Source organism: Lycium barbarum, chromosome 1, assembly GCF_019175385.1.
Source record: "Lycium barbarum isolate Lr01 chromosome 1, ASM1917538v2, whole genome shotgun sequence".
Classification (NCBI taxonomy): domain Eukaryota; kingdom Viridiplantae; phylum Streptophyta; class Magnoliopsida; order Solanales; family Solanaceae; genus Lycium; species Lycium barbarum.
Window position 1 is genome coordinate 145004795 of NC_083337.1, and position 22044 is coordinate 145026838.

The window sequence follows — 22044 nt, forward strand, 5'->3', positions numbered from 1 at the left end:
ATTCGCCATATAGTGCCCGTAAGGGTTTTCACTAGTAAGGCTCTCTCGTTTTTTCTTTCCTCCTTTGCATTCAAATAAAGCGTTGTATACAACACCAAAGTCGTGGCACGCTGATTTGACATTCTCAAAGATCGATTAGAAGGTCTTAAAGGGGAAAGGCAAAAGAATCATAGACTGAATTACAACTTTGGAACCTTTTTATGAAATAAAAATAAAAAAATAAAAAAAATGTCCCAGTTTCTTCAAATACTAGGGAAATATGATTTTTATTTTTTGGTGGGACCGAACCCCGAAATAGGGCTGCCTACGTATCCTTTTAGGAATCAGGTCGAACGTAGTTCAATAAAAACTACATTTTTTGTTTTGTTTTAGCTTCCTCTTTTTTTTTTTTTTTTTTTTTTTTTAGGCATATCTTGACTTTAGTTGGCACCAACTATTAGTATTATGTATGCAAAATCACCACCGATTACTTTTGAATGAACCAGAGGTCAACTTGAAAGTGATTCCTATAGTTTCAAATGGTACCTCAAACATACCTAAGTATTGACATGATCTATTCATTTTGCATCAATTAGAGGTTTTGAATTATTCCTATCCTCATGTTTCAAGTGCCCTTACCACAAGTAAAGTCCTAATTCACACTCAATTTAAGCATTTAGATCTTAGGACGTTCAAGAAGTAAACTCACACTCAGAAGGATGTTCAATGCGTGCAATTGAGATATCATATGCTTGGCCTTCATGTAAGTATCCACTAATGTGAGAACATTCAGAATGAGATCAAGTAGGACTTGTTATTGGCTTATAATGTAGGCTTACAAATGGGTAGGATATATATTTGGGAAAAAGTGACTATTCCCTCCTTGATCATAACACTATACCTTTTTTTTTTCCATGGCATTTTTGCACTTAATCTTCATTTGCTTTGCTGCTGCTTTTTTTTTCTTTAACTTTCTCCTCTCTTTTTTGAGCTTTTCTCCATTTTTTGGAGTTTTTTTTTCTTTTTTCTTTTTTGCAGCTTTTTCTTTTATTTTTTTGTAATTTTCTTGGACTTTCACATTTTCACCTTTCCACTTTGCCAGCTTAGATTTTGTTAGTGCACTCAGGGAGGTGGGGCCAAAAGAGGGATAGTGCACTTATGCACTCGAAAGGATATAGGCTAAATTGTGGTTTATCCAAAGAAAAGGTTTTAGGCTCAACAAGGTAACACTAGGGATCATATGTCATTTGGTAGGCTTGAAAGACACAATCGAGTCAAAGAAAGCCTACAATCCTTTCTCAAAGCAAGTGTTGCTCAATATTCCGCCTCAACAAACATTCGGGCCAAGTTCTAGATCAACAAAGCAATGTCATTGAATTTTCAATCTAAAGCTCACCACACAATGCACATGAAATGATGAGGTCGGATTAATTTTGACCATAAATTTTAGCAAAAGAATTTCTCAAGTGTCACTTAGGTATAATCAAGAGGTACCAAAAGAATCTATGATTCACACCAAAGTTGGTCTTCTCTATCATCCAAATTATTTAACACTTGTTTTTTATCATGCACGCTCCTAAATATGTGTTGGTACCAAGTCAAGAGATTTTTTTATTCTTTTTTTTTTGTGGGACCGAACCCAAAAGAGAAGGGTTGCCTACGTATCTTGTTGAATCAAGAATCAGGTCAGACGTAGTTCAGGAAAAAAAAGTATACAAACATTTTTATTAAATTTTGGGATAATGAAATAAAAGCTCTTTTTTTTGTTTCTTTTTGTGAAAGAATAACAACTCTTTTTTTTTCAGATTGTATTTTTTTTTAATAGGAATACCGAACCCAAGAAGGGCTGCCTACGTATCTCACTGGGATGAGAATCAGGTTTGCGTAGTTCTTGAAAATAATGGAAACACATCATTTTCTTGAATTTCTCTTTTTTTTTCTTTATAAGAAAAGAAATTTTCTTTTTCAATATTTGAAGGAATGAATAGAGGAATAAAAGAAAATATTTTTGGTATTTTTAGTGTTTGAATTTTCTATAAAGAGTAACCCTAAAAAATAAGGTAAAATCTTTTTGGATTTTTCTGAATAAGAAATATAATTTTTTTATTTTTTTTAGAATTTTTGAATAATGATCACCGAACCCGAGAAGGGCTGCCTACGTATCTCATCGAGATGAGAATCAGGTGTGCGTAGTTCGTGAAGACTACTACAATAAAGGATTTTATTTTATTTGAAAAAGACTCGTTTTTTTTTTCTCTCTTGGGAATTTGTTGTGAAAAGACGAAGACTAGACTCTTTCTAGTTGTTTATTAAAAAAAAATGGGTATATAATAAATCTCTTTCTTTTGTTTTACCAAATCACCCTAAAAGCCGATCAACAATGAACAGTCATTCCAAATAATATTGCAGATAGCACATATGATGCACATTTTGGTCAAGAGAAACAGCTACCTGTCTTAGACAGACTAAGCCTCTGTGTCAAGCCCCACTAGGTCAAATGCAAGTGATGCAAACAAAGAATGGCCTATTAGGAGTACCATGTTTGTGTTCCAGTTCTACTAAGGTTAAACCTGAAAGAGAAAGGTATCTAGACTGGCAGTAAAACGAGCGGACAACTCGAGTCGAGCGAGGGACAACGTACCGGTAGCAGCGCTTTCCGGCTTTGTTGTGGATCCTCCCCGTCCTAAACATGTGTGACTACAAATCCTTCACCAAGGACCAAGGGCCCACTGGCTTTATCTCAGCAGAAGTGGGGTGCGTAGTCGCAATTCCCCTTTTTTTTTCGTAAAGTGTATTATTGAAGACTCAGAGCGGGTGCGCGAGAGAAGACAATTATATTGCAGTTCATAATATCAAAGCGGTAAATAAGCAGCAAATAACACATTAGGCCAGCAAGCACAAAATATATATCCAAGAAATAACGAAAGCCAAATACAAGTAAATATATAAAGCTCGAATTCTGGTTATCCCCAGCGGAGTCGCCATCTGTCACACCCCTTTTTTTCCACGAAAAATAAATAAATTTATGTTTATATTTATTAGAAGGGCTTTTCCAATTAAAGTGACGTTTTGAAAAGGGATTATCTATTTATTACAGAGTCGCCACTTGGAATTGAGTTTTGGTGTTCCAAGTCACCTTATTGAATCCCTAATCAAAAGGAAATGACTCTATTTATAGGTCTGCGAAACAAAAAATCGGGTAAGGAATTCTGTTGACCGGGGAGAAGGTATTAGGCATTCTCCAAGTCCCGTGGTTCTAGCACGGTCGCTTTATCAACTTATAGCTGGCTAAAATTAATTCTTGGATAAAATGTATTTATTAGCTATGCCTGTGATTTGCTTACTATTGTTTACCTTTTACTAGTCTTTACTAAGACGCATAGTTGCGACCTCAATTTCGATACATAGAAAATTTATAGCTAAAGTATTTCTCCGCTAATCAATCGATTAATTAATCGGACCGTAATTATAAGCCTATGAAATCACCTTTATTAGTTTTCATATAATTACTGAAACATGGTATCAAGTAATAAATTTCGGTCAGATCTAGTTCGCCGGAGTTCGTTGTAATAAAGCTCTTATTAATCGAAAGGAAAACTTTCCGAAGGTTCAATCTCTCCTCTCTCTTTGTCTATTATTTACTTTGAACTTTGGTGGTAAAGCATGATAATATATTAGTCCGTCGTCCATGAGTTAGTTATCTTCTTCAGAATTTATATCATAATATCATATTAGGTTGTCATTTTCGTTGTATATATAACTCTATTAGTGACATTAAACATGATGGTCTGCCAATAATAATTTGAGCCTGTGCAAATGATTGTTGAGGATTAGTTCTTACTAGAAATAGGATGTTAATATCAATATGGTGTTGGTTTGGATTCTACATGTAGTCTAGTTTTTAAAAATAAATTGCATTAGTTTTATTTTGTGTCTTCATATTCATATTTAGTTCTCCAAGTTTTGTGATTAATAAAGTTAGTGATTCCAGTGAATTTTAGAATGACTAGAGTTCTAAAAGTTAATGGTAAAACATTCGTATAAGGTTTGAATATATTTGAAAATTTTGGAGGCTAACGTGAGAGTTTAAAGCAGGATATGGTATCTACTATTTATCTTCATGCTTCCAATTGCAATATTTGGACGTTTATATTAAATTGTTTGGATATAATTTTATATGAGACCTTCTTCCATTGTTATGAAGTTTTCTCAGATTTCGCACGTGTCTAACCGGTTATTATTTCTTCGACGTCATGCTATAAATTATGTTCAGATTCGTGTAACATTAAATTTAGAGTAAAATTTAGAAAAAAAAACGTGTGATTATTTCTTGCATGTTTAACTGCTCTTTAAGTAAGAAAGTTTGAATTTGATTTAATTCAGTGGTGTTTATGTGTGAACAATTATATAAATTGAATGGTATAATCTTTTGAGTTGAAATATGTTCAATTAATATTTTATAGAACCATATTATTGTAGGATACTGTTAGGATAAAAACACGATATGCTCATGAAATAACAAGTTTAAGAAACCGACATAATAAACATACTGCATTTGGATTATATATGTTAAAAGTTTCAAAAAGCAAATTATCCAATATATCTATATTTACCGTTAACAAAAGCGTCAATATTTAATAGTGCTTTTGACACAGTATATATATCTCTTGTATGTATAGCCAGGCATGTTTGCATGTTAGCTACAGAAAGGTATTTTATTGTCACCAATTAAATCCTTCGAATCGTTCTTACATTGCCTTGGTCATTTTTTTTTAATAAAAACAGCTACTATTCTTTGAAGTATGTTCAGTTCCTTTTTATAACGTAGTTTGTCTGATTTGATCTTAGTTCAAATGTTCATTTAGATGGTTTTATGCTATGTTCTTGAAAGTTTGTCTAAATGGCTGTAGGTTAAATGTTTGTTGATTAGTATTGTTTACATTAGATTGATTTGCATATGTCGTTTGGTTTGCCTGCTTTAATAACGAGGACAAATTGATACATTGCTTTTAAGCATTACCATTTAAAATTTTCAAAAGTGAGTGGAGAACTTTGAATGCTACTACATTTTTTTAAAATTATTAAATTAGGAAAAGAATTTCACATTTGATAAAATAAGTGATACAGAAAATGGCTAAATGGATTTGATCGCTGGAGGTCTTATTTTTATTACTAAAGTGTTAAAAGAGATGAAGATTTTACGTTAAATGCTTTGTTGTGGTGGTTTGTATCAATACTGGAAAAATCTAATTTTTCATGTATTTAATCCATATTATATGGACATACCCTTTATTGTTTGGGAGTTAATATTCTACTCAAAGCTTTAGTTGTATGAAATCTTTTTAATATCTTTGGTACCTATGGAGGTTGGCAAAATTTATTACTTGATACCATGTTTCAGTAATTATATGAAAACTAATAAAGGTGATTTCATAGGCTTATAATTACGGTCCGATTAATTAATCGATTGATTAGCGGAGAAATACTTTAGCTATAAATTTTCTATGTATCGAAATTGAGGTCGCAACTATGCGTCTTAGTAAAGACTAGTAAAAGGTAAACAATAGTAAGCAAATCACAGGCATAGCTAATAAATACATTTTATCCAAGAATTAATTTTAGCCAGCTATAAGTCGATAAAGCGACCGTGCTAGAACCACGGGACTTGGGGAATGCCTAATACCTTCTCCCCGGTCAACAGAATTCCTTACCCGATTTTTTGTTTCGCAGACCTATAAATAGAGTCATTTCCTTTTGATTAGGGATTCAATAAGGTGACTTGAAACACCAAAACTCAATTCCAAGTGGCGACTCTGTAATAAATAGATAATCCCTTTTCAAAACGTCACTTTAATTGGAAAAACCCTTCTAATAAATATAAACATAAATTTATTTATTTTTCGTGGAAAAAAAAGGGTGTGACATGTGTAATTGTCTTAACAACTATCTAAGCAAAGAGATTATCCTAGATCTTATAATGAGAGGCATAACTTAAAAGTAATATTTTTGGTTATCTTTCAGTTTTATCGCAATTCAAATTGTATGTTATATTATTGCTCATAGTAAATATTATCGTAAAATTAGCAATATTACACGTATTTCTTCATAGCTATTGTAATGCTTCAAAGGTAACTCCTTCAATTGTGGTAATATATTAAACTCATTCAGTATACACCTGCAAAATGCTTTATTGTGCAAAAGGAAAGACAATATATACGTTCCTCTAACTTATCTAACTTCTTAGCCAAACCAAGTTTTTTCAAGCTCGGCATCGGAACGACGGAACCTAAACCTAGCTCATTGATTATCTTACATTAATAACAGTTTTTAGATGGTTGACAGAATTAGTAAATTTCTAAAAAGGACATGTATATCAATATATCATTGTTTCAAAAAAGGAACTCCATAATGATTCTCTCTTATTTTAATAGTTTTAGATTTCAATAGTCATTTTCTAAGGATTCCCTAATACTTATACTATGGAATAAATTTGTTTGTTTTCTTGTGAGTAACTCCAAAGAGAAATTATGTTAGGAGGTTCTCCATTACTTAGACCGTGGCAAAAAAAAAAAAAAAACAATTCCACTGAATATGCTTTGAACGCAAATTACTCAAAAAGAGTAGCAAGTATACCTGTAGTAAAAGGGGCTACTGCTTGTGAGTGTACTCTCGCTATTGCATAATGAAAACATCAAGTGAATGAGATATCCTTTCCAGGTAATGTAGCTCCAACTATATAATCCTTGCGACCTATACCATAAATATTTCAAGAAACTTGTAAGGACAAACGAAGAATAAAATAATGAAGCTAAGAACAAATAAAATAAACCAGCTAAACAAATTCTTGACAACATTACAAAAAAAATCAATTTGACAATATGATAGACTTCTCTAAGAAAGTTGTGTTGAAGTAGATGTAAGTAACATTTTTATAGTGGCAAACTATAATGCATTATGAAATAATAGAAAAGAGTCCTATTAATAAAGAGTTTATCTGTGAAATTTTGAATTTGAAAACTACTATTATGGCATCTGATGTTAGATAAATGATAGAATTGAAGGATAAGCTTAAAAGAGTTTTAAAATAAAGTAAATAATTTGGTTGAAATTTGATTTTGAATACTAAAATGGATTAATGTGCGTAAGGCTGTGAAGAAAAAACAATAAAATTAAATCATATCTAGTTAATTACGATATTACTACGGATAAACTTCACCACATTTTATCTTTTAATTTAAATTAAATGTGGCATTTGGTTAATGGATTACTCTTTTTTTTTTCAAGGATATCTTTGAGTTTGAATAGTCCTATAATTACGATAAATTTAGTTGTGGCATTTGGTTAATGGATTACTCTTGTTTTTAAAAAGACATCTTTGAGTTTGAATAATCCTATAATTACGATATTGTTAAGGATAAGTCTAACACATTTTTATCTTCAATTGTATTTTAATTAAATGTGAAATTTGGTTCAGAAATAACTCTTTCTTAACAGATGTATTTGTATAATCCTATTGAGGTGATATGTGTTAAGGATAAAGCACAAAGCTTGCAAAATGCGGATAAATATGGTTTGCTTTAAATTCAAATGCTTAAACTTTTTTTTTTTTTTTGGTGAAACAAATGCTTAAACTTTATTTCTCACAAAACTATTTTTCGTTTTTGGAATTTGATAAGAATTGTTAGGAGCTTTGTCCTAATTATTATTATTATTACTATTATTATTATTATTACCATTATGGTATATCAATGGCCGTGCATTTTCATGAATATGTAGCGTATATAACACTTTTTGTTTATCTTTTTACTTGTTAAGTTAATTATAATTTTTGAATTTGAATTGAGTGTGATTTTGAATTTGATGTTGTCAGTGCTTATCTTTCAATTCAAATTTAACAACTTTATTTTGTCAATTTTAAAAATTATGTTTTAAATTTGCTTTGTCCTAATTCTCATTAGCTTTGTCATAAAATTGCAAAGTGGCTTGTTATTAGCTTGTCACTTGATTTAATCACATTGCTTGTAGAACGAATTTTTTTATATATATAGATATAGATTATATATCCCTGCAAAGTAGGGATTCCAATCCGTGATGGGTTATTCAGAGAATTATGAAACCAATAGCTTCCAAAAGTTGCTTGGGATATAATTAAATCCTATTTTGTATAGAAGTCATGCTCCCAAATAATGTAACGACTTTAAACGTTATAGAGAGGGTCCAATAGTTTTCTTTTAAGAATATTATACCTTCCTTATAGATATCAACTTAATTTTTTTGTAAAATAAATAAATGCTAAAAACCTAAAAATAAAGTATATGAAATATCTTGCCATTGGCAAATACGATTAATTTCTAAGTATATTAATTTCCATGGGATAAAAGTATATTTAATAATAATAATATTATGCTACTATTACAATAAAATAGAAAAAAACATACAAAATAAAGTTGCGCATGAAAATATTTTTCAGAATAATGTTTGGCAAAAAGAATATAAACAGAATTTTAAAGAAATACTACTTCCGGATGAATAGACTTCTTATTAAAAACTAAAAAAGAAATAAACGTTTGCAGTTTAAAAATTATATAAGGTTAAGGTAACTTTATGAAATTTGAGTACATGTAAGGGAAGAATTACTTCTTTTTTCTCAAGTCTAACATTTGAATAAAAATAAAAATTATATTGAGAAATCAGTAATCAAATAATTAATGGATAGAATTCAAGAATCAACTTGAAGTACATAAAGTTTTCGATAACAAAGTCGATTGTAGACTAAGGACATGGGTGGTTAACAAAATTGACACGATTTCTAAAAATAATTATTAATAATCTATTTGGTCAGTCTTTTGAGAATTATAAATTATTTTTTATGCTTATTTTAGAGAGTTAAGGTATTTGGCCAAACTTATAGGAAAAACGTAAGTGTTTTAGAGTAGTTGCAGAAGTTGTTTTTCAAAAGCTTAAAAATAGAGTCTCCATTTAAAGACATTGCACATAGGTCAAAAGCGTGTGAAATGTTGATTCAATAATATCAATCAAATTTTATGTACTTCAAAATTATAAGTATTATTTTTGTAAGAAAATTGTTATGTATTATAAACTGAAAGTTTATTATTTTAAGTATGTATTTCATGCAAGATATATTCGTGCAACGCACGAACATAGAGACTAGTTTATATATAAATAGGTAACCTTTTAGGAATTTGTTATAGAATATACCTCTGTTTTTATATTTTTTATTATCTGCATTGAAATATATTTAAAAAGTTATTGTTACATGTTATTTTTACTTGTATAAAAAGATATCAAAGTTTTGATTATTATTATTAAAAAAAAATCTTATTCTTCTCATTTATTTCATTACCAAACGACATTAAGTTATATATTTACTTGTATTTCTCATTTTTCTTTTTCTGCCTCGAAAATAATATTGATTTTTTTATAGAAAATTTGTTACATAGATTAAAGAGATTAAAAAAAATCATGATTTTAAAGAAGTAAAATAAAAAAAGACAAGTTAATAATGTAAGGATAAAACAGAGTTTTAAAAAAGCCAATTACGATAAGAGAAAATGACATAAGGTACCTACTTAAAACTCTTTATTACAAAATATATAGATGTTTTCCTTATATACAAAACACAACGATATTTTACAAAACATGACGGCTTTTCATTTTTTTTTAAAAACATATTTTTTAAAAAAAATATTTTTTTTAAAATTAAATTTATAATTTAAAAAATTAATTTTTTACAATTTCACTTTATTTTTTAAAAATTCATTTTTTTATATTTTAAAATTAATTTTGTTTTTGCTCGAGGCTTAAAAAATTAATTCAAATTTTTTTGTATGAAATGTGTAGATGTGAGTGAAATATTTAATATAATTTTCATACACAAAATTGTGAGCGAAATTTTAAGCCTTGAATATTGTACGAAAGTTGTATAAGTATTGTTGTAGTTGTACTAATTTTCTAGAAACCAAACAAGAACTTTATACACGAAAAATGTGAGCGAAATTATAAGTTTTGAGCGAGATATACACATTTCATACGGTTTTCATACATAAAATTTTGAGCTAATGTTTAAGCCGTGAACGAGATATACACATTTCATAAATTTTTCATACTCAAAATTTGAGCGAACTTTTTAAGCCTTGAGCAAGATATACACATTTCATACACAAAATTTCGAGCGATTGTCCTGAATGTTGTATGAAAGTTATATACAGTGTTGTTGTAGTTGTATTAATTTTATAGAAACCTCACATGAACTTTATACATGAAAATGTGAGCAAAATTCTAAGCCTTGAGCGGATATAAATTTCATACCATTTTCATACACAAAATTTTGAGCGAATTTATTAAGCCTGGAACGCGATAAACATTTCATACAGTTTTCATACACTGAATTTTGAGCGAACTTTTTAAGTCTTGAGCGAGATATACATGTTTGACAAAAAAAATTGAACCAATTCTTTAAGCTTTAAGCAGAAAAAAATTATTTTTTATTTTTAAAAAATATATTTTAAAAAAATAATTTTTTACAAAAATAAGTAAAAAAATAATTATTTAAAAATTAATCATTTAAAAAAAATAATTAAAAAAAATTCCTTTTTAAAAAAACTTTGTATGAAAGATGAAGATTCATTATGTTCCGTAAATTAAAAAGTTTCGTCATATTCCGTAAATACTTTTCTTATTATGAATTTATATGGGAGTATGATTATTGTTCAAAGTTGAGAGGGAGTTTGATTTTTAAAGAAAAGTTGGGGGTGAAAAAGATTATCACCCAATCACGAATTCCTCCACCACACTATGTTAGTAAAATTAGAAACAGTATTGATCCAGAAGTAGTAAACAAGAAAACAACTTATCCAATTAGCGTTGCGTCGTAGCAAGCCACTACTTTGAAAGTGATTTTGGACCGACTATGGTGCAAATTGTTTAGCCTGGTCGCTCCCCAAGCTTCCACAACACTTCCAAACACTTACAGTAGTGGCTGGTGATAACGTCCAAATTCACTCCTCAAAGAGAAAGTGTACACGGTCGTATGCAATATAATTTACCCAACTATGAGTCGGAGTCGATCCCACAGGGAATAATATACTAAGCGATTAAGAAAGTAAGGAACTTTCACTTACCAAGCTAAGCCAAACGATAGATAATATTTTGGTTTTTTGAGAAAATTATAACTAATGCGGAAATGTAAACTAACCTAGAGAGCAAGTAAAATTATCAATGGCCACAAGCATGGATACAAGAAACTCTTAAGTAACGATCCAATGTATTTTATGATTTTACAACTAAGAGTCGGTTTGTGTTGATAGATAATGATTTCTAAAATCTCATTGAAAGTCTTCCAACCAAATCAATGAATTTCACTCTAAGCTTTTCCAAGCCTTAGAGTGTGATATTAGGCACAAACAATTTAACCTCAAGTAACTATCCTCTTCTGAGCTCAAGTTATTATATGGGTTTAATGACCCAAATTCTTGTTAATTAATCTTTCCCAACCTAGATTTCCTCTTCCGGGCTCAATCAAAGTAAATGGGCGAGTCTTAGGGTTAGCTAATCCCTTAAGAAACATTAAAGAACAAGATTAATTAAAACAACAAAGACCCACTTCAATAGCAATAAAGATCATTCAATACATAAGCATAACAAAAGATCTCATCCAACTTTGCAAATGAATATTTTCATAAACAAGATTAAAGTTATGGAATAAAATTCTACACACTTAGATATACAATACAAAGCAAGGAATTGAAGAAATGAGTGAAGGGTTAAGAAATTTCTTATCAAAACTTCAAATCTTCAATCTCCAAGTGTGGTGTAGGAACCCTAGTCTCCAACTTGTGTTGAATGGCCAAAGATGATAATGATATGCCCCAAGTCTCTCTTTTGTAGCTCCTCAAATTTCCCAAGTCAAAATATGACAAAATAAACCCCAAAGTTTCAGTTTTGCAAATCTGTCCCATTTTTGCAAAATGTCCAGTTTTGACAGTTTTGCAAAACTGTCCCGTTTGACCTCTTTTTGACTTTGTTTTCACTTAGTTTCTTCCGAACACTTCTAAATCACATAAAACTGAATAGAGCACCAATATTATACAAAAATACACCTGCGTGCGCAACATGCGTCTTGCGGGTTGTATCGCATGTTCAACCTGCGGTTCGCAGGTTGTACAAAACTCTCGCAGGTCTTGCAATGTGACTCTGTTACGTTAAGGGAATCGAGGTTGACTGCTTTTCTATCTAGGTGAGTATCGAACATGGTCTCTTTCTACCGCTTGTGAAAGCATTCCTTCCAAATCAAATGTTTCGGGCCGCCTTGCGCAGCTTTAGAAAGGAGAGAACTTTAGAAAGTCATTCTCTCCAACCCTTTTTATCTATCTTTAGAAGTAGGGCGAGAGAAAGTCAATATGATATTTGCGTTGTTTTTTCCAATGAAACGTTGCACTTTTCTTCTTTCTCATTCGGAAGGCACAGAGATGACTTGCAGCACATGCGGTCATGGATGCGTCTCGCAGGTGATGCTCGCAGATGCTGCATTCAATTTCTTCAAATTTCCAAAATCTTTGTACAAACTTGCTGCAGAACATGCGGCTCGCAGGTCACGCTTCTTCTATTTTGGCTTGTTTTGCTCTATTTTGCTCCATTTTGGTTCATTTTGCTCTGTTATGCTCTCCAGACATCTTATCCTACAAAACGACATAAATACACGAAAAGTAACACCAAAAGTGCTTGAAGAGTTACAGAATCCTAAGAAATTAGCATCGAATATCCCATAATTTCACGGCACATCAACACCCCCAACTTAAAGTCTTTGCTTGTCCTCAAGCAAATCAAAACCAAAATCTCAATGAGGATCCACTTTAAGCACAAAAACATGACTTTGATTGGTACAAATAATTAGGCTACAAGCATGTGAAACTTTAACCAAATAACTGCCTCATTTCAAAATACAATCTCAAGAATGCAATGGAGTTTCAAAACAATCAAGCGACAACACTCAAGCGTTAATAAGTGACTCAAAACCATTAGCTTACTAGATATGTTCATTTGACTCAACTTGGAATTTTTCAACATCAACAATCTATCGTAATCCATATGCCCTCACAAGAAAGAAAGTCTCAAAATCACTATATTCACAACAACAACACAAGGGACATATACACAAAGTCACTCACACTCAACAAAGAAATTCTAGTGCTAACAAATATCACACTATAAGCTTGTCATTATTTTCAATCATCACTAACTCAAGAACATTCAGTTAGAGATCACATAGGGACTTTTTAAGCTTGTAATGTAAGCTTAGGGAAGGGTAGGATAAGTATTTGGGATACAAGTGACTATGCCCTCCTTGAACACTACACAAAACCTTTCGTCCACTCTCCTCTTAATTTCAAAACATCACTCCTTCCTTTGCATACTAGTTTCCCCAATTATTCCAACTTCTTTTTGTGCAACCACTTTCTTGATTTGTAATTTTTTTTTCACAAAGATACATTTTTTTTGCACAAAAAGTTTGCAACCTTTTTGTATTTTTCAAATTTTTTTCATTTCTTTTGACTTTTCCACAACATCAATCTTCACCACTTCTCAAGCAACACTAACACCCCCAACTTAGGTTTTTGGCCTCAAATTCACAATTTAACGTTCAACGAGGGAAAGGTTCAAAAGAGAGAGTTTCATCAAGAAGAGTAAAGTCTTGTAATGTGGCAATCAAAGAAAATGTCATATGCTCAAATGGGGTTACTAGTGATATTATTTATGCAATGGCAGGCTAGAAAGGCTAAAGAGGCTTTCTCAAAAATCACAAAGATAGCCCAAGGTCATCTCTCCAACCAACATAATCAAAATTAGCATTGAAAGACTAACCGGGCAAGTTCTAGATGATAAAATAAGCATAAGAGTTATTCAACAAATACTCACCATACATGGCATATGAACTAGTCAAGATGGAGAAATTTCACTTCCTAAGCAAGAACAACTAGAGCAATATCTCATAATCCAAAGTAAACATAATTAGTAGGTAAAGAGTCACCAAATGAGCAAAAAAGTTGTCACAAGGTCATTCTTTCCTATGCACCTTGCTTTTTAACTTTCAAAAAAAAAAATTGGAAGATATTCGCATTTCAAAATTTCACATGAAAGAGACTAACTCTATTAGTACCAAACAAGTCAAGAATTTTCATATTTTTCCTCAAAGGAGCACCTACACCTAAACTACAAGACTAATGAAAGAAGCTAAGAAAAATAAAATAAGAGTGACTAATCCACAACATGCCAAAAGAACGAAATTTTCAGAAGTTTGAGCAAGTTCCATTTGAAACGTTTATCCACAGCCACACCAACAGTCACAAAATAAACCCGGCAAGGGCACACAATCAAGCATAACCAAAATATAATGTGCTACCACATGCCACCCCCAACTAAAAACATTGCAGTGTCCTCACTGCACAATGACAGAAAAAGCTGGAGAGTTTTTGCAACTGGACAGTTTTGCAGAAACTGGACAGTTTTGCACAAATTGTGCAAAACAGTCCAGTTAATAGTGCTGCAATTTTCAGCAGCTACTGGTTTGGGGCTGTCTGGAAATCCGACCTGCTCAAAACAACTCCAAAAATTCTGAAACTTTGCAGATTAGTCAAAAACCATAAACTAAACTATTCTAAAAAATAAAATTTCAAAAACGATTTAAAATTTTTAAAACGATGGGTTGCCTCCCACCAAGTGCTTAAGTTAACGTACGGGCACGACGGTTACCTTTACCACTTTTCCCTCCATTTGGAAGATATGAATTTGCGCCCCAACTTTGAATCAAGATTCCGGTGATGCTCGTGAGGCGGTGGTAGGAAAGCAAAGAGGTCAACTCTTGGGTGTCGCATTTTGCACTTCTTGGCCCGTAAGTGAGGCATGCCATTTTGTCTTCTTGGCATAGCAAACTTCAAAATGAAAACGATTTCTTCTTCATCTCCAAAATTCTCCATAGGCTCGGTTAGTTCAACTTTCATATCATCAACCAAGCATAATGTTGAAAAATGGTTGGAATGTGGTCCAATGCGCTTCAATTTCAAATTCACTTCATTTTTGACATCCTCACCCAAAAATGAACTAAAGTCTTCAAAAATCATTTCATGAACTTTTTTATGCAACTCTAGTATCATTTCTTCAATCTTGGCATCTTACATTATTTTTGGATTGGTCGGTTGGCAATTCATCATTAGCTCTTGAAAATCAATCTTGACCACTTTTTCATTGGAAACCAACTTAAAACTACTATCCATGACTATTTGATGTTGAGTATTGCATACCTCAACTTTTGCATTCAATTTGGCTTTCAAGTCACGGATAGCAATTTCAAGTTTCTTCAACTCTTGACTTTGCTCAACATGGAGTTTTAAAAATTCTTCCATCATCCTCAAAATGCCTTCACGATGATCCTCATAGGCTCTAAGTTGTTGAGCTTGAGTCATAAGTCAATCTTGGCTAACAATTTTCACTTTGTCAAGGCCTTCTTCAAGTTGGGAGTCATTCAAAGATTGTAAAAATCCACCCTTGGAGAAATTCATGTTTTGGCCACTTTCTTGTCTACTTTTAACACCCTCAAGTTGGTGAGCATTATGAGTCTAAACCAATAATTTCATTTGATCCCCCAAGGTGCGAATAGCTTTGTCATTGCAATTAATTGCTTGCCTCAAGTCATCAAGTGGTTGCCTCAAGTCCTTAACCGCTAAGTCCTATTTTTTCACTTTTTCAAGGATGGTCTCCAACATGAGCATTATCCTCTCATTTTGAGCATTTGAGGCTTCTTCCACTTCCATATCCCTACTATCATCAAAATCGAAACTAGAATAGTCATAGTAGGGGTTCGGGGAAAAGAAGGACAAATAAGCACAATTATCCCAATGACCATTTTGACCACCACAACTATCACAAATACTCCACTCATAGGTTTGGGATTGTGCGCATAATCCGCCCCCGGGAGAATTCAAAGAATTTTGCCATGAGTGTGGTCCTCCACAATAAAGACAAGGGTGATCAAAGTATGAACAACTACCATCCGACCAATTTTCATTATATGATGCCATTTTTTTATATAAAAATAAAATAAAACAAAGAAACAACTACACAAATATTCACAAGTTTGGACAAAAGCAAGTAAGCTTAAATCCCAAACTAACCCAAATAAGCCAAACGATAGATAATATTTTGGTTTTTTGAGAAAATTATAACTAATGCGGAAATGTAAACTAACCTAAAAAGCAAGTACAATGATAAATGGCCACAAGTATGGATACAAGAAATTCTCAAGTAACGATCCAATGTATTTTATGATTTTACAACTAAGAGCCGGTTTGTGTTGATAGATAATGATTTCTAAAATCTCATTGAAAGTCTTCCAACCAAATTAATGAATTTCACTCTAAGCTTTTTCAAGCCTTGGAGTGTAATAGTAGGCACAATCAATTTAACCTCAAGTAACTATCCTCTTCTGAGCTCAAGTTATTAAATAGGTTTAATGACCCAAATTCTTGTTAATTAATCTTTCCCAACCTAGATTTTCTCTTCCGAGCTCAATCAAAGTAAATGGGCGAGTCTTAGGGTTAGCTAATCCCTTAAGAAACATTAAAGAACAAGATTAATTAAAACAACAAAGACCCACTTCAATAGCAATAAAGATCATTCAATACATAAGCATAACAAGAGATCTCATCCAACTTTGCAAATGAATATTTTCATAAACAAGATTAAAGTTATGGAATAAAATTCTACACACTTAGATATACAATATAAAGCAAGGAATTGAAGAAATGAGTGAAGGGTTAAGAAATTTCTTATCACTTCAAATCTTCAATCCCCAAGTGTGGTGTAGGAACCCTAGTCTCCAACTTGTGTTGAATGGCCAAAGATGATAATGACATGCCCCAAGTCTCTCTTTTATAGCTCCTCAAATTTCCCAAGTCAAAATATGACAAAATAAACCCCAAAGTTTCAATTTTGCAAATCTGTCCCATTTTTGCAAAATGTCCAGTTTTGACAGTTTTGCAAAACTGTCCAGTTTGGCCTCTTTTTGACTTTGTTTTCACTTGGTTTCTTCCGAACACTTCTAAATCACATAAAACTGAATAGAGCACCAATATTATACAAAAATACACCCGCGTGCGCAACGTGCGTCTCGCAGGTTGTATCGCATGTTCAACCTGCGGTTCGCAGTTTGTACAAAACTCTCGCAGGTCTTGCAATGTACAGAGATGACTTGCAGCACATGCGGTCATGGATGCGTCTCGCAGGTGATGCTCGCAGATGCTGCATCCAATTTCTTCAAATTTCCAAAATCTCTGTACAAACTTGCTGCAGAACATGCGGCTCGCATGTGTGACCTGCGACTTGCAGGTCACGCTTCTTCTATTTTGGCTTGTTTTGCTCTATTTTGCTCCATTTTGATCCATTTTGCTCTGTTATGCTCTCTAGACATCTTATCCTACAAAACGACATAAATACACGAAAAGTAACACCAAAAGTGCTTGAAGAGTTACAAAAGCTTAAGAAATTAGCATCGAATATCCCGTAATTTCACGGCACATCAACACCCCCAACTTTGGAGTTTGCACAAACTGAATTGCCCAGAAAATAGAAGGAAGACAAATGAAGAACAGAATATATGGTTTTTGTATTGTGTATTTCATCGAAGGAAGGCCTCCAAATATATAGGTATGAAAAGTGACTGTTCAGAAAAAGGAAAAAAATTAGCCCAACGGTTATGACCATAATGACTCACTTAATTATAAATATTACAAATCTGAATAATGGCTTACTTAATTTCATAGGTTGCAAATCTGAAAAATCAATTCCATGGGACGAATATGAACATATTAAGGTAAGGATATATTTGGACAATTTCTGGTAAGGATGTATTTGGACAATTTCGGGTAACAAAACCAAATTTGAATAAGGCCTCGCGCACAAGGGGAGAGGGGGCAAATTCTTCACTTTTACCTACAAAGCCCAATTCCCATATGCGTGGGGGCCCGAGGGGGGGGGGGGGTGTCGCAAATTCTCCACTTTTGCCTACAAAGCCCAATTCTCATGTGCGCGAGGCCGCTATCTTATTCTAGCCCATATACTGGTCCAATAAATGACTTCTCAATATAAAGCAGAAGGAAAGACTTTTTCACTACCAATGAGGAACATTTGCATTTCAGAGGACAAAAGGAAAGTAAGAGAAAATGAACCCAAAAGAAAACTTTGACTTTGCATTAGTAATCAAGACTTAATACATAATTCCCACACACTAAAGTACCAACATTTATCCTCGAACTAGTATTAATTCTTGCACGTGTGATGGACAATTTGTTTCAAGAGGAGGATGGATATACAAATTCCAAAACAATACTTACATGATTACTTTTGTTGTTGGTTGAATCTATCATGATATGATGATAACGACGTATAAGGACCCTTTGGTAAGATACTTGGAGCAAAATAAATGCCCCGGAAAATTGAAACGGTTTAAGTACCACTTTAAAGGGATTGATAAAGTTAACCTGGTGTGTGGTTTCTATTCGGGATGTCTAAAACTAGATGGCTTTAATTAATCAAGAGCAAAGAGTACTTGGGTTGTCTTTTCACCCCTATTTTTTATTAGAAGAATAGAAATGCAGAGATTAATTAGTTTTATTAAATCTTAGTGGATTCTTTTCGTTTACTCGATTTCGATCCCTTTACTTGCTTGGTTAGCTTTAGCATCATGGCTTTATTGATGTAGTCAAACTCGCAAATGAGCACGTTCCATTAAGCAGATTAAAATTCAGTCAATTACAAATCGACTTATAATTCAAGATACCCATATTTAACTGGGTAAAATATAAATTGGGTCACAAATCAATTTTTTTTAGGAAAAGGCATTAGAAGAAATGTAGCCTGTACACATAACTGACTCTGCTAAGTTGTTAGCGTTAGTCCATCTAACCCAAAAATCACACAGAATTATCAATGTACACAGTGATACATACTGGTCCAAGTCATTTCGGAGACAAGCAAATTATTATTTATAATGAAGAAGATCATCACCAAGAGAACAAGTTGAGGTTCTTGCATAGTAGAACCATGCAGTACGAGACACGAATTGAAAGGTGTTAGACGTCATAACTGTGATGCCAATTTTTCTTTTCTCGATTTAAACAAAAATAAAATTGATGTTGTGATCCCTTCAAATATAATGAGAAAACAATTTGTATGTACTCTAAGCATGACTAAGTAACAACCAAAATAGGCATGCTGATTATGGTTACCTAACTTAATAGACAGTTCCTAATTTTATGAAGTATATCAAATGAGGCTATTGGCTGTTAATTATGAAATGAATTAAGATTAGAAAATTGACCATGCATATGCATAACGATGCAACTTGCTCGTGTTTAATATTGCACATGTCTTTCAGCCAATTTATTAGTGTTATATTGCAACATTGATCTCAAATATTTCAATGTTGCTCTAACAGATTAATGCTTGCCAAAACAAGAAATTTAAAAAACAAATGAAAGAACAATTCAAGGGGAAATTCAAAAACTTTGCCAAGAATATATTGTTATAGTCTACCACAAAACTATAAATACAAATCGTTATTATAACGTTCTATAAGACTTGAAAAACGATTATATGTGTAGGACGCACATAAATAGGTAATAGGTGGCATAAAAACCCAACCTAAGGCATGTTTTGTTTGTTCTCAGCCTGCCGATATGCTTTCACTTGCGCATAAACTTCACCAACAACTGCTCAAAAACCCTTTCCTATTCCTGCATTAATACAACAACCAAAAAAAAAAAAAACGTCTTAGTTACTTAGTATATGGATGGGTGTTTCTAAATTTAAACCTTCTCTTTTTCTTTTTTATTTTAGGTGGGTGGGTGTTATTCTTTTCATAAAAAAATGCTAAAGAATCATGAAAGTGATTGTCTATCTTAACAACTACTTCTTAAATGCAATCTGTACACCTTGCAAAGCAGCTTCTAACAATAATGATCAGATGAAACTATAAAACATTAAAATTGATAATGCTTTACACTAGAAACAAAACTGGTTTTATTGGATACCAAAGGAAAATTCCGTTACTTGTTCTGTTCTCTTTTCTTGATCTGTATGTATCAGTATTTCCCACAGTTATCCAAGTAGTGACCAGAGAACACTACTAAAAAAAAAAATCTTTAGAGAAACTTTTTTCTTGAACAAAAAAGAAAAAGAAGGTTCAAGATTATTCAATCCACTGAAATTTTCTCTTTGATCTTTAAACTCGGACAAACCTAAATCAGGAGCGCTATCATGACCTTGAGTGTAGTGGGAAGAATGAAATTTCTCCACTCATAACCAAAGTTTTCCGCGTTTGAGTTTCAAAATAATTCGTAGTAGGGAACACTTCCCCTTTAGTTAGCCTATGTGGCGAGAATCCAAAATAGTCAGGTCAGAAGATTTTGAGTATGGAATAAATAATAGTCCCATGAATTCAGGACAAGTCTTTAAGCATATTCATAGCAGAACTAGTATTAAAAATCTCCAGAAAAATCAAGATTTGCTTGAGTTGAAATTCGTAAGAAATGAATACCTGTTGCTGTTGTTTCTGCTATTAGTACTATTGCTGCTGCTAGAACTGCTGCCAGTGCTTCCACTATTGTTGCTGCTACTACTACTTGAACCTGAAAATCTCTTCTTCCACCACTCTTTTTCCAAACTCTTCGATGAGTTTTCACACTGATCTTCAGGCTTAGGGGAAGCTCTAGTGGTATTTGCTGATGAATTCTTCTTCTTTTTCTTATTTGATCTCAAAGAAACAGGTGAAACCATCTTGAGAAATAAGCCTCCATTCTCAACACTTTTACTTCTCATCAACTTTGCTTTCCTAATCTGATCATTCTTCTTAATATTAACTCTGTTCTGCACAACTTGGTTTTTCTCCCTATTGATTAAACATTTTTCTTGAGATTCTAAGGCTTTAGGCTGCTCAACAATATCCTTTAAAGAAAGCTCAAAGCAAGATTCAGGCATATTCTTAACCATTTCCATGAGTTCCCATTGCCCTCTGGCTATAGCTTGAGTTCTTGAACTCGGCGAAAGTGACCGATAATTAGTTATAGGATGTACTGGACTTCTTGGTGGGCTATTTTGCCATAAAGATGGTGAAGATGCACCAGATTCATCAGCACCATCATCTTCATGATCTTCCAATTTTTGAAATCTAAATTGATTCCCAAGTTTTTTTGTTACTTGGAAATCAAAATTGTGAGGTTCCCAATTGTCATAATTGTTATTTAAGGTTGTGACAGGGTCAAGAATATGGTTATGGATATTGGGAGTTTGTTTTCTTTGATCAAACATGATTAGTGTTAGAGGAAGGAAATGGTGTGAAGAGAAAGAGGGAAAATTCTGAAGGTGTGTGTATAAAGGAGAGGAAGGTTTAAGTGAAGGATTCTTCATCAATGTGTCTGGTCCATTTGTCACTTTCCTTTTAATAACAACAAAGTTTTTATTGGTGTAGTGCCTTGATCTTTTGTCTGTTAGGTCCTTGCTTTTTAAAATTATTTGAAAGAAAAGAAGGAAAAAGAGAGGAGAAAAAGGGGTGGAAAATTAGTTTCCTCGAAGGAAAAGTTGCCCAACTAAAGTTTGAACAAAGCATAATAATCTACAATAATATGAACCACAAAATGCTCCAAATATATGATGTTTTTCTTGCAAAGTATCTCACTTTTTGAGAAAATGACAGAAGTGGTCCTTTATGCTTGAAAATATGTTTAAAATGGTCCCTTATATTTACTTTTAAGTAACTTTGATCCTCAAAATTTGTCAAAAGTGAGCATTTTTTTGTCTTCGTCAAATATTTAACAAACTCTGGTTGTTCGATTTTATGAAAACTTTAAAAATGGATTTTATCAGAAACAATAGGAAAGTTTCGACAAATCTCACAAACTGCGATATTTGGTATTGCATCATACACAAATTAAAAAATAAATAAAACATAGCAGAAATTGCACCTCAAAAAGTTGTACCACACTCTAGAAATAGATT

At 32.5% G+C, this 22044-nt stretch overlaps 1 protein-coding gene across 1 annotated transcript; it reads right to left on the reverse strand.

Moving 5' to 3' along the window:
• Positions 1-19534: 19534 nt before the first annotated feature.
• On the reverse strand, positions 19535-21626 carry LOC132641714 (uncharacterized). Its single transcript, XM_060358791.1, has 2 exons — positions 20588-21626; positions 19535-19784 (listed from the first exon to the last, which is right to left on the reverse strand). Exons 1-2 carry the CDS (start codon positions 21454-21456, stop codon positions 19751-19753), a joined length of 903 nt encoding a protein of 300 aa, XP_060214774.1. The 5' UTR covers positions 21457-21626; the 3' UTR covers positions 19535-19750.
• Between the last annotated feature and the right edge of the window lie 418 nt (positions 21627-22044).

What these genes read in the sequence shown, in the direction of transcription:
- LOC132641714 (XM_060358791.1), bottom strand. Translation starts at nt 21,456, where the DNA reads ATGAAGAATCCTTCACTTAAACCTTCCTCTCCTTTATACACACACCTT. An exon ending in AGCAGAAACAACAGCAACAG is followed by an intron (nt 19,785 to 20,587) that starts GTATTCATTTCT and finishes GTATTAATGCAG; the next exon opens with GAATAGGAAAGGGTTTTTGA.